The following is a 13,473-nucleotide window of genomic DNA, read 5'->3' as shown; positions in this document are numbered from 1 at the left end:
TCCTAAAAGCCACTCACCATCAGAGTCCATAGAACAGCCCTCTGAGCTGGTCTGATGAGGTCTTTGCCATAGATAGCCTGCAGGGAGGCTCCCTGAGCACACAAGGAAAAGGTGATAAAGTGTCTATAATTTGCCAAGCCTTGATGCAAATCAGCAACAGGAGGGAAAATCCACTGGGATATACAGCTGAGGTCTTTGAGTCGCTGATCCCAGATCCCTTCTGCGTGTCCTTGGGCTGTTCACCTCCCTGGAGTTTTCAAACCAGTAGACAAGTTTGATGATACCAATTTCATGGTTGAAATATAGCTTCTCTATAACCTAAGATATATCAGACAAATATAAAAGGACCACAGAGGAGCTTTGGGTAGCCACATGAAAACGTCCAGCCTCCTCATAAACCATTCCCTTGAGTGGTACTCACATACTGCAGGTTCATCATTTGACTCTTTCTTAGATGCCTTCCAAGGAGAAACAAAACAAACACACACAAAAAAAGAGGAACACAGATTTGAAATTACAACACAGTGTATAGAAGGTGCAAAAGCAGCTTGAATTTCTCTATATTTACACCACAGGATAAACTTGGTTGCTCAGATCAGACCGTGTCATAGACATTCAATTGATTCTTCCCTCTGTCTGCCAGGGCTGAGCAGAATTCAGGCGCTGCTTCTCTGACTTTGTAAAAAAAAATCAGAAATGCCTATGCTTTGAGCCACTTTTGCAGCACAACACAGACAGCAGTAACCTTTTTCACCCTGGGGGTGTTATCATTTCTTAGAATAAGAAGGTGTTTAATCAAAACAACAAGAAAAAAACAACCCAAACGTATCTGTCAGAGGGCTCCAGCCCATCTGCAAGCACAGCAGCAGCACCAACATCATGCTCAGCAGTTCGGGCTGCAGTCCCCACTTGCTATCTACATCTATTTATAGTTTTCAGCTGCCTTCTTTTTTTTTTTCCTTTTCTTTTTTTTATGGCACTTCAAACCATAGGAAATAATGACGTGGGTGGGTTGTAAGGTCTGGGAATGTGCAGCCAAACCCATTCTTGCTGCAGCACATTCACTGACTTCAGCTTAGGCTGCAGTAGTGTCTCCTTGTGAGGCTGCTGTACCTACTGTACTACCTACTGTAAGGTAGTAGTGCATCTTATCTCCTCCTGAGGACCCCACAGACACACAGAGACCTCTTTACTCTGACTGTACGAAAGGCAAACCTCTTATTTCCCTGGAAAAGTAAGTAAAGCCAAAAGTAAAGCTAAAGGTCTCCAAAACGCATTGCGTGACAATTAACTGCACACTGCCAGGGAGTTTTGCCATGGCATACATTAATCCCAGTGCCTGCAGATGTAGGACTGCCAAACCAAACAGGGCTTTGCTGTTCAGGGTGAGACTTTTGCTTGAGGAGGTCATGATCAGGCACAGGACTTACAGATTTCCACCCCCCAGGCATACATTGCCACATCAGTGCAGGCTGAGGAAGGGCAGATTTCTACAATTTGCAGAAGTAGGTGAGTCAGAATCAGTAGAGCTTTAAAGTACAGGTGTGGGATGCAGGCATTTATGCAGATTGACAAAGCAAAAGCAATTCGTCAATGTCATCCCACCTTATGGCAGCACTGCACACATCACGCTTAGAAAAAAAAATCAGTGCATTAGAAATCTCAGCAGCTGACACTTCTGTGTTTCATATCCATCAGCACTAAAGGAGGGTTTCTGTGTGCATGTGCCTAAGAAACCAGAAAAGGCACACCACTTCTTTTGCCACTTATCTGGCCTGATTGACAAGGTGGAGTGGAGCTGCCCTGCCCATCCCACAGTATCTTGCTTGAGGGATCTTACGTGTGATCAATCTTGATATCAGGCGCAAAAAAATTTGCATTCCTGGGTTTTGTTCCTGTGACAGGTTGTGATGCCCAGTGGCATCACAGCCATTGTCACGTCCAAACTGCATTCAGATCTGGAGCTGCTAAGGCTCTTCATTAGGTACAATAGGTGTGTCATATCTGTGCAGAGAGACTTGTTCACTGAGACATCTCCACCTTGTGCTTGGTCAGAGAGACACAGAGCTCAGCAGCTCTCTGTGCTTCTGAGCCTCACTTTGGCCGTTGCTATCCTGGAGTGGTTCATGGGGAGGTAGAACAGAGAGGGAATCTGAGGTCTTCTTCATTCCTAGGTTCTTGCTATTTTTAATTTAGGTCATGATGAGGGGAAGATAACACTAACAATGCGCATTTTCATCTGCAGTGGAACAGAGAAATGTCAAATATTCTACCAGAAACTACTCAGGAGTTTCTGAACGAAAATGGGGAGAGAATAACTCAGCCTGAAAGTCCTTCAAAGACACTGAACCTCACCAGTCTCACGTAGCTATTTCTGTTTTCTGATCAATGATGCACAATCGTTTTCTCTAATGTAGTACTGCAAAACTCTCAAGAAAGTTCTATGCTACGCAGCAGTGAGCTAACAAAGGCTGGACTCTTTTCCTATACTTTGGATAGCCTTGGTACACCAATAGGAAGATGATATGAAGACACCTTATATGAAGTTCAACCTGTGTAAACATTGTGCCTGTCTTAATAGCACCCAGGAATTAAAAGGCAGAAAGAAATAAGCTCAAAGTGACCTATCTAAACTCACCAAAGTGCAAAGAAATGTTTCCATTTACTTCAGTTGAATTTAGATGGAGGCCAGAGGGTTTCTGCTTTCTGCTATAAATGGTTCTTTATCAGATCTTTATTCTGCCTGAACACGACAGCAGTACAATACATCTGAGGCCAAAATTTATATTGCTGTACTGCTTGTGTTATCTCTGTGGAACACAGACTAAACTTACTTGAAATGTTTGGTTTGTTTTTGCCACCCATGTCTCTGTTCTCATCTCCAGTCACTGAAGATCATGTCAAAAGCTTTTGAAAGTATCTTGAATGTGAAATCTTGACATCTGACCTCAACTTGCTAGGGCAATAATTGTGGGTAATGTTGATTTGGGCCATACATGAAGAAGCAGTGATTCTAAGTAGTAATGTTTTTTAAGTCCATATGGAATATTTAAGAGCACAGAGAGGTGTTGTCTTCCATTTCTCTATGGAGAACCACACAACTTTCATTGTGTCACCAAAATATCTTGCTGGCAAATGCGTATGTGTTTTTATTTGGATATCCTCACATCTATGTCAGGGGGAGTCAGTAAGCATCTGGTGGCATAATCCTTTCTAGCATCACTGGAAACAGAATAGCTTTTTCTTCATATCACCACCCTCTTCTGTTGGGCTTCTCATCCAATTAAATACCTAACTTTTTTCGTACGTATACAGCTGAATGGACTTGTGACACCCAGGATATGTGTTATCTCCACCATACATATAGGAAATGAGAGCCTATTGCAGTTAGCCTGTTTCTCTGCCAGAGCCTGAGAGCCCAACACTGTAGTGTCCATGGCATGTTGGGTATACACCAAGGACAGGGTCCAAGAAATGATGTTCCTGGTCACAAATGAAGCCTAGCAGTTACAAGAGCTAAACCTACATTTTCCCACCACTGTACAAATGGCTGAATTTGAAAGAAATTAATTCCTTTGTTAAGGAATTAATGTTTGTTTTGTGTAAAATTTGTTTGTTTTCTCCTAGCTCCTCTCCTGACTGCATGGGTCGGTCTCTGCTTCCTTCATTAGCCATCAGCTCTTCATGACACAGCCACACGTTCCCAGCAGAGTCCAAGGTTACCTGACATAACAAGGATGTATTAAATGGAGGTTGGAGCCAAAGAGCAACAGCTCAAACACCTCCAAAGAAGGCTGTGCTGCCTCATTCGTCACAGCAGGGCAGGAAGTTGTGCCCTTCTCACAGACTCCCTGCTAAAATGCAGCTGTGGTTTCTGAGCTGCTAGCTGGTAAAAAGCAGCAGCCATGCAGAGCAGATCTTGTGCATGCAAGAGCCCCTGGTGGAAGGGCAGCAGTGTGTGTGGGCACTGCTTTGTGTCTGAAGGCAATGCAGAAGACATCTAATGGAACAGACTGCTTCAGAGGACTTTTTGAAACCTCTGAATTTGCAGCAGTGTTGTAGAAACTCCCATAATCTGTGTGCTCTGATCAGTAGAAATGTCACAGCCCTCAGTCCGGGGGCTGTGCTGACACAGACCCACAAGCACCATGCTATTTATTCCTCTAACTTCCCACCAATGCCACATTTTTCTGTCCTGACCTTTTGTATTTTCCCCTTTCTGAGTGTCCTCTACTTACAGTAAGTAGTAAATATATTCTTCTACCTCTTGTCTTTCAGGATATTTTCAGGAGCAGAACTTCCCAATGCAGTTACTGTAGACGCCTCTTTACAACGACCTCAAGTAATGACAGAACCAAGACTCTAAAGGCTAGGGGATTCCACTCACTCTCCCGTCTGTAACCATGCACCTAGCTACAAGTGACACTTGCACCCTGATGAAGTCGTCAGCAGTGTACTTTCTTTAAGCCCATGACTCTTATGACTACGCAGTATCGTAGGCAACTTCCTGAAGTCCCTACAGAGCAGCCTGTGAGTACGGCTCGGGTCAGAGCGCCTTACCATCTTCTCTGTGAAAGCCAGGAACAGAAAAGAAGTAAGTGATTGCTGGCACTGCGACAAGGTTTCTGCTCAGCAGTGTTTTGCTTTCTTTGCTTTGTTGCTGCTTCTCCATACTGTGCATTTGTGTTTCAGAGATGTAGACTTCATTGATGTTTCACAGCCCAAAACTCCATGCGATTGATATGATAAAGTGCTGTTGGGTTTTTGTATCAGAGTTCACTGCAGTTATGGAGTCTTTGCTACCTGTTATCCTTACAGATTTCCTTTCCTAAACAAAACACAGTCCTTTCGTACAAAAAGAATTAGTTCCAATCAGAAATAAGTGATAAGTAACACTGAAATATTGTGGTAGGATCCAGGCTGCTGGGATTTGATTTGGTCACTGCAGTGCATGAGGCATACATTCTGAATTACTTTAGAAATGCCAATAGCACCATCGTCATTGCTGGGCTTCTTTTGGTAGACCATAATGAGAATTCACACCCAGACCTTCCACTCATTCTTTCACAGACAGAAAAGCAAGACAGGCACAGATTCTGAAGTCAGGGTGGATCTTTCCTATGCCAAATTGCATTTAGCAAAGGGTAAGCATCCTAAAAGAGCCATGCTAGATCAAACTGAAGTTTGTTTCCCAGATTTAGTTTCTCATAGGATCTTCTTGGTTGCTTTTCATCTCTCTGGTAACTCTCCCCAGGTATTCTTTTCCTTTATGTTGCAAGAGAAAACACCGCAAGTTATGGATACTGGCTCTCACGGAAGTTTTGATGTAAAGCTTGATACTCTGCCAAAGACCAATGTGCATGTAGACTCAGTTTTAACCTATTTTTCCTGTGATCCTATTTAGACCAGACACCACATCCACACAAGCAGTTCCTCAGCTTCCAATAACTTCATCTGAAGAAAAAAAAGACCCTTTTCCTGCTCTTTCACAGCTCATAGGCAAGGCTTGTTTTCTACTGAGGACTTTTCCATAGTCTGTGCAAATGACACTACATTTAAACAAATAGAGTATGAATTGAGCACCTCTTCTGTGGAGGTTTCTGCCTGAAACTGCAGATGACTCTTTCAGGTTCTGCATTTTCCACGCCTCTTAGGGGGATGCTGAATTTAGAGCCTCATCATGAGCACACAGGTAGCGTTGGGCAGTGTTTCAGCTCTCTCTGGCTGCAGTGATGAAACTCAGCCATGATTTGTGGGGATCATGTTAGCAGTTGTGGTGCCGGTGCAGCACAGCATGGCTGGAGTGACAGCTGCAGCAGCATGAGGACAAATTTCTGTGGCTGATGTTCATGACTGCCTGAGCTCAGACAAGCTCCAGTTTTGTTTGCCTTGTCTTGATACTCTTTGTGTTTTCAGTGTGTTACGGGATGTAGTTAGCTAAAGCAATGAGCAGTTCTGTGCTGAAACTAATACATGTTGTTGTTCCATTCCCACCTGACTTAAGCCCTTTTCCTTCCCTGTGCAGACTTGGTAACCTATCCAAAAGCATCTGAATATCTCCACATTGCCCCTGTCTCTAAGGTTCCTGTGGTTGCATTTAGCAGATTGGACACCTCCTCGTGTCCCTCTATCACATGTTACTGCCTCCTCCATGAATGTGCCTCACTATATGAAAAATCACTGCTTTAAATCAACTTTGGGGACTGTGTACATAAGGGACACTATTTTTCTTAACAATGTCTCCTGTGCTGGAAATATATCAAAGCATTGGAGGAGGAAGTAGTCAAGGATCTCATCATTTTGGCAGAAATACTGTCATCTTTACAGATGCCTTCTATAAAGCACACCAGGTTTGATAGAATCTTATCCAATTTCATGAATTATGACCATTTTTATAGCAGGGTATGCAGTGCAGATACGCGTTATCAGACACACCTAAGGTTCAACCATTGTTGATGTCTTTCGGTGGAGCAGAACATATGGCAAAAATATTCTCCAGGAACCAAATATCACACAGTGGACCTGAAGTCCATAAACACAGAGCATTCAGTATTGAGTCTCACATGTGGAAAGTAAAGTGGGTTATATTATTGCATAGGCCAGTAGGGTCTTACGGGAGTGACGAGGATGAAGAGAAGTGGGAAATTCAGAACATGATTTATTGGAAAAAATGCATGATTTCCCTATCCATAAAAAGGGACACTGTGGGGAATATTTAGTGGCAGGTGTTTTCACATGCATTCTAGTGTAAAGTCTACGGGTCCCAGCCCTCAGATGAGATGCACAAGGGTTTAGCCATTAACGAGATGTACAAAGGGTTGGAAGAGGTGGCAGCTGAGGATATGGACAAAACACAGTAGGAAATTTAGTAGAGAGAAGAATGAGCTCACGAACACGTCAAAGATGCACACGGATGCAGTGAGAAATTTTTGAGCGTGACAGTTTTGGTGCTATAACTAAAGTCTTAAGAGGAAAACCCTGCAACTGGTAGATGAGCAAGCTGTACAGGAGACGACTCATTTGGCAAAAAAGGGAAATCAGCAGTTCTCCAACTAGTTGAGAGTGGACCATAGAACAAGAAGGAACAAAGAAAATGAGTTTCAAGGTAAATGGAAAAGGAGGAAATATTGGTGACTGAGCTCTGAGTACCATTTTTAAGTCTTCTGTTAAAAATAGCATTGTTTCAAGAATAGAAAGCACTGTGGTTTTCATGTAGCTTTGCAAATCCCACCTGCTGAGACACATTCGCTTCAGCTTAAGTAAAAAACTTTTGAGCAGAAACTAGCTAGAATTCCCAGAGACAAGCAATTTGTCAGTGTCCCCAGATCTGGGAGGTCACAAAATTATTCTGGGCTCTTTTTAATCTAGTTTTCCCCTTTAGCCTCTTTTACCAGCAGCACAAGTGGTTCCTGTGCAGACCCACAAGGGCAGGGCCAAGATCACTAAATCCCCCACAGCATCATGAGGTTGTAAGCTGAACAGTCTATGTGTTCTCCTACAGAGATCAGTCATACTACCTACTCATTCTTTTTAGCACTACCTTGCTGTGATCAGAGTGGAGAATTTCAGAGAGATGAAAGGGACAGACATTTATGGGATACAGGGACAACCTATGACAATGGAGATGTCAGTGCAGAAAGAGGGGAAGCTTGTGCATTTATGAGTTTGAGCAGGAGATGTCTTTGGTTGTGAATTAGTATTCCCTGCATGTATCACTGCCTGGTGGCAGTGGCCAGTCAGCATCCTCTGGCTTCCCTGGGAGCTTGAATGACAGAGGAGGTACAAGTTACCAGCTGGACTCCTGGGTCAGCAGTGGATTGCAAATCACTGATTAACATGGGACAGAGGTGTGGAAAGCAACAGCAAGTTGGTGAAAGGCAAGTGCAAACCATGGCAATGCACAGATCATATTTAAAGAAAAACAGACCCAGGTGATGACAGGCTGGCAGGATCTGACCTGATCTGCAATGGAGAACAGAGCCTGGCCAGGGCTCAGTGTTGAGAGGCCAACAGCACAGAAGATGGGTGTCAGCTACAGGCTACCACAAGCCATAGGCATGGCAATGGAGGTGCTGGCAGGAGTCTTCTGCATTCAAGCCTAGATAACTGAGGCTCAGAAGAAAGAGGAAAGCATCCATAAGTACTGAGATCCTAAGATAAGAAGGTGACAGTGCAGTGGGATACTTGTCATCATTCTTGCATCACCTCTTGGATACCCACCCAAGAAATGGGAAAGAGGCCCAGTATGTAAGCAAAGAGCATTGAAAAGCTAGGAGGAGAGAGCAAAGATTATTGTGCTGAGGTTTGGAAAATGGACCTCATGAACCATCTGGGCCTCAAAGCAGAACAGCACAATAGAAAGCTTAAGCATGAGGATTGAAGGCAGCCTGTAGCAGTCACAACGGCCTCGCATGGCCACAACACCATCAGTGCCAACTCCTTGGTAAACCAGCCTGTTTTTTTAAGAACCCAGAGCAGTATTCATCTTTGTATAAGACCTCAGTGTCTTGAAGGCACCTTGCTGCTCTGAGCAACCAGGAGCTCTTGAGGGGGTTCTAAATAAGCTGCACATGGGAATCCCCTCTCAATTCTTCCAAGATTTGATAATTTCAGCATGAAGTAGCAAGGAGGTGTTACCTGTTCAATTTTTACATGAGCCTCTCAAGTAAGGGAAGCCTTATTTGAATAGCCTCTGCCACCAAGGCTATGTGTTAGATCTGTTCTATCTTCATAGAGACATCAGGCACAAATGCCTGCTGGTTTCTTATCGGAGGAAGGTGTGAATCAAAAGTACAAAACTTGCAGTTTTGGGGTTGTTCTCAGTTGTTCACTTTCACTACATCTGCTCCACAACCTTGAAACTTCCTTCAACCTTTTGACCTGACTGGCTTTGTAGTTCATCCTCAAATTTAGAACAGCATTTCTGGGGTTCTGATGGCTCTCCAAACAGAATTCCTCTGCCTGTGGTACATTTTCTAGATAATCTAATAGGTGTTGTAGAGTAAATCTGTCCTGCAATAGCCATTCTCTGATGCTCTCAAAGAGGACTTTTCTCAGTCACTGGTTATGAAGTTCCCAAAATCATTAATCACGACCTCAGATTTAAGACTGGGAAGAAAACTCGACCGGTATGGGGGAAGTGAAGGTCTGTTTTTCAGCTTCCCCTATCAACCCAGCCACCCATCACCTCATGTGAAGTGCACATGGTTTTACCTACTGCCTTGAATGAAGTGGCTTTAAACCCTGTAGCTGGAGCTTTCATTTGCATGTCTATCTGCCTGACATTGTTCTTTCATCTACGGTCCCTCACCAGGCAATGTAATACAAGCCCAGGATGCCCTGTTTATGGAAGGATCACAATTGCAAGCCAGGTCCTTCATCCACTTGAATTGTGGGACTGTTTCACTCCATTGTCCCCACAACAGTTTATTTTGGCAAAATAGTACACATAAGGAAGTAGATATGTGAGTATATGTAAATGCCTCCACATACGTATTTAAAACACCTAGTTGCTGAGAGTTCACATCTAAGAACAGTGTATATGAAGTAAATCAAACATCTTCCTCTCACTAGAAAGGAGCAGTTAGTCCTTTTGAATAACAGATGATTAATATCTTCTCTCTTACAAATATCTTCTATTTTTTTTCAAGACTGCTTGCATCTGCAGTATGAAGTTACATGCCAAGGCTGTATAACTAATCCCAATGTCCTGCTACTTCCTGAGGCTATTTTCAGTGGCAGTAGTCTACAAATGCTCTACAGCTTATTTTAACCAGCATTAGTTAACAGAGATATTACCTTATGTAATGTTATGTTCTTAATGTCCACATAAGCCTTTCCAAATTCTCAGCTCTGACCATAATCCTTGACATAATGGATTAGAAAATGATTAGAAAGGGAAAAACAGATAAATATCCTGCTCAGCTGAGGTACCTGTACTCTCTACAGATTTCACTGTCTCTTTTTTTCTCTTCTGTCTTTCTGTACCTAAGATGAATTAATCCAGAGTCTTTCCACCACTGCTTTACTCAACTGTTGTGCTTTTTTCTACTTTCTCTTCTTCTATCTGAAATTTTCTCTTTTCCTAATAGTGGTTATTTTTATCACTCCAACTTCTCTGTTAGGAATCAAAACAGCTTTACATGAATAGCTAATAAACATCAGACAACTGCAAAAGAAAGCCTTTTGCTTTCTCCCTTGTTTTCACTTCCCTCTTTACACCTCAGTGTTAGCAAAAACAGTTCAGACTCTTGAGGGAAGATCAGATATTGACAAAACTAGACTGGATGTGCAGCAGCAGCCCTTAATGAAGCTGGCCAAGTCTCCACACTTCCCAAGATCCTTTTCTGTTTCATACAGGGCCAGAATCCAGCGAGGGTCTTTAAATCTGCTAAAGCAATAAGACAACCAGGAGCGTCTCTGGTGGTTGGTGGAGGGTGTAGTTCACATCCAGATTAAGCTTCTCTCTACACACCTCCTCTGGCTCTGTCTGCTCTGCTTCTGACCACTTGCAACTACCAATCCCCTCACGCCAGCCTTACTGCTGCTGTGACTTTGGTCAACCAATTCAGAAAGATAAACCAGTGGTCAGTTGACCCAGATAAGAAAGGGGACACATTTTCTGCTAGCTTACCACTATGGACATATTCACTGCAGGGTCAGACGATGTACTGGTCAGGGACAAGGCAGAGAATAAAACAATGAGAGCCAAGCTGTTACTCTAGTGTGGCTGTGATGTGAAACCACATCCTCACAGCATCCCAGATTCACAGCCTCATCTCCCATGAGCTGTGTGGGGCATCTCTGTAGGAGACTGTAATGCTTCCTCATGCTTGGTAGGGAAGAGGACAGATCACCACCACACAGGTGTCCATCTCCTGCACAACAGTGCTGCCGTCCTTGCCCACAAGACAGGAGATCTGATTCCTAGATTGAATTTAATCAATTTGGTGTTTGAACTCAAATCTGCCACTGTTTAGGAAAGTCTGAGAACCTTTTCCCTCTGGTACACCTGGGCTGCCAGCCAGGAGAAATGCAAGGTGCAGTGGATCAAAGACAGAGTGAAAGAAGAGTAGGCAGCGTCTAATACAGTTTTGTTGTCCCATTGAGTGGGCATGCAGCAAGATACATCTGCTGCTTTCTCACCACACCTCATGAAAGTGGGATTTCACATCCAGTTTGCCTTATTTGTCCACACCCTTTTTACTTGAGCATCTCCATCTGCCTTCTAGGATTTCCTCTATGTAAGATCTCAATACATTAGAGCAGGTAGGCACTACATTTTAGGAGTAAGAAGTGTAATGATCCATTTGTTTAACAGGTGTGAAATTCTACTGGAGATCTACCTGCTCTAACATATATATAACCTATATGTAATGTATAACTTAGCCAAGTGCAGACATCCAAGAAAGAGGGCAAATACAGGGCAGGAGCATAGCAAGTCATCTGTAGTGCTTTATCCTATTTTACTGTGATTTGTGCTCAGACGCTTTGCAAGTCAGAGATGTTGTCTCTGTTCCTTCAACAAACCAGGAAGATGAGATGTTTTACAAATCTTAAAGGAAGGTGAGAAACATTCATGTGCTGACTGCGGTTTGAGTCTTGCTCTTGACTCTCTGAGAGCAAGAAGCCCCAGCGTGCTGCTAAATATATGTTGAGCTGTTGAAGCAAAACACAACCATGATCCAGTGTAACACGTTTTGGTGGATGGTGAGCCCTAGCAGAATCATTGCTGTTGCAGAAAGGTGAGGACAACTGCTTTGGACAGGATCGGCACAGCTGAAAGCTACAAGGCAGATAAGAGTCAACATTACAAGGAGAATATTCATTAACTGCCTGCCAAGTGCTGCTTTCTGATCTTTAGCTTGAGAAGGAAGCCCCTCCCCAGACTTAGAGAGCTGAGCAGCATTGCTAGACTCAGCACTGAGCTGGATGTGTCGCTCAGGGCTGGAAGGCTGCTCCAGGTGGAGCTGAGAGTCAGGAGGAAGGGAGGGAGGGGAGCAAATGGCCTCCTTCCCCTCCTGCCTCCTGGCCTGGGGCTACAGTAAGAAGCACTGCTGCTGGGAAGGATCTAGGCTTCATCACTGACAGCCCAGGCTTTGGCCAGAAACACCAAGCACATGCTTTTTCTCTGTAAGCATAGATTTGTGCTCTTTGTTCGTCAAGACCTGGTGGCTGGCAGCTGGCCAATCTCCTCAACCCAATATGCTGACAAACCAAGAAAGGAAAAGCGTGCCTGATGCAGGCAACTTTAAAAAGTCACACAGAACTCCTTTCTGAGGCTCACTTGCAGGTGCCAGACACAGGAAAGAGATGTGGTCTGGAGGCAGAGCCTTGCCTCCCATTGCTGTCTGGCCGATGCGGAAGGGAGGTGTTGGGACCAGACTTCATGCTTCTTCCTGCCCCAAGTAGCACCCACAGGCCTTCCTGCGGCAAACTGCCATGCAGAGAGTAAGCAGCAGTGCTGTGGTTTAAGCTGGCATACAGCTGAATGCAACAGTTTTTTCCTTGTGCCCCCCTGCCCATGGGATGGAGGAGAGAATCAAAGGAAAAAAAGAGAAGTAAAACCTGTGGGTTGAGATACAGTCTATTTACTAAGATGGAACAGGAAGAGTGAAATAACAGTCATGATAATTTTATGTATGTATGCGTATAATGACAGTAATGATAATTTTCACAGAATTATAGAATCATTAAGGTTGGAAAAGACCTCTAAGATCATTTATTCCAAGTGTCCACCAGTCATAAGTACTGCCCACTAAACCATGTCCCTCAGTATCACCTGGGCTAGTACCAGATATGAAGGTTGGTGGCCCTGCCTGTAGCAGGGGCTTTGGAACTTAATGATCCTCTGGGTCCCTTCCAAGCCATTTTATGATTCTGTGATCTCCATGGTTCTTGAACACCTCCAGGGATGGTGACTCCACCACCTCCCTGGGCAGCCAGTGCCAGTGCCCAACCACTCTTTCTGAGAAGAAATTTTTCCTAATATCCAACTTGGACCTCTTCTGGCATACATACATATATATGTGTGTATATACATATGAGGGATGCAGGAAGAGGCCAGAGACCTAAGAACCCTGGAATGCTGGACCTGAAGAATGGGAGGAGCAGAGTAGGGAGAGAGGAGGCTAAGGAAGGAGGCAAGAGAAAGAAATAATAGGAGTTGTGTCTACAGAATAAGTCCCCTTTGGGAACCATGTGTCTATGGAGTAAGCCTGCCACTTTCTGCTCTGCACCATTGCCGCTGCAAGTTACCTCTGGGGGAAGCAGGCCTTTGCACAACCAGCAGTGAACAGGTGTAGGAAGTGCGAGAAGGAGAGTGCATGAACACAAGCAGTGGGCCAAGAGACACGTGAAGCCTGAGGGAGAGGAGGAGAACACACCTTCAACCTCTCTGAAAGGTTTTGTGTGCAACACTCTTAGGTTGGACTGTTGGTCTGTAGCTGAGACAGCATGCAGCAGTGCCACATT

At 44.1% G+C, this 13,473-nt stretch overlaps 1 protein-coding gene across 2 annotated transcripts in view; it reads left to right on the top strand.

Annotated features, from left to right (window-relative positions):
* Nucleotides 1-13,473, top strand: part of GPR132 (G protein-coupled receptor 132) — a 72,527-nt gene that overhangs the window by 54,106 nt on the left and 4,948 nt on the right. For both annotated transcript variants that reach the window (XM_042866537.1, XM_042866544.1), the window contains one exon: nt 4,279-4,594. In XM_042866537.1, the coding sequence (XP_042722471.1) occupies nt 4,471-4,594 (124 nt within the window). In that variant the 5' untranslated portion in view covers nt 4,279-4,470. The remainder of the gene's footprint in view (nt 1-4,278; nt 4,595-13,473) is intronic.

Source organism: Lagopus leucura, unplaced genomic scaffold, assembly GCF_019238085.1.
Source record: "Lagopus leucura isolate 7727_CA_CO unplaced genomic scaffold, USGS_WTPT01 Super-Scaffold_1, whole genome shotgun sequence".
In the NCBI taxonomy this organism is placed as follows: Eukaryota; Metazoa; Chordata; class Aves; order Galliformes; family Phasianidae; genus Lagopus; species Lagopus leucura.
This window is presented reverse-complemented; position numbering and strand designations above follow the sequence as displayed.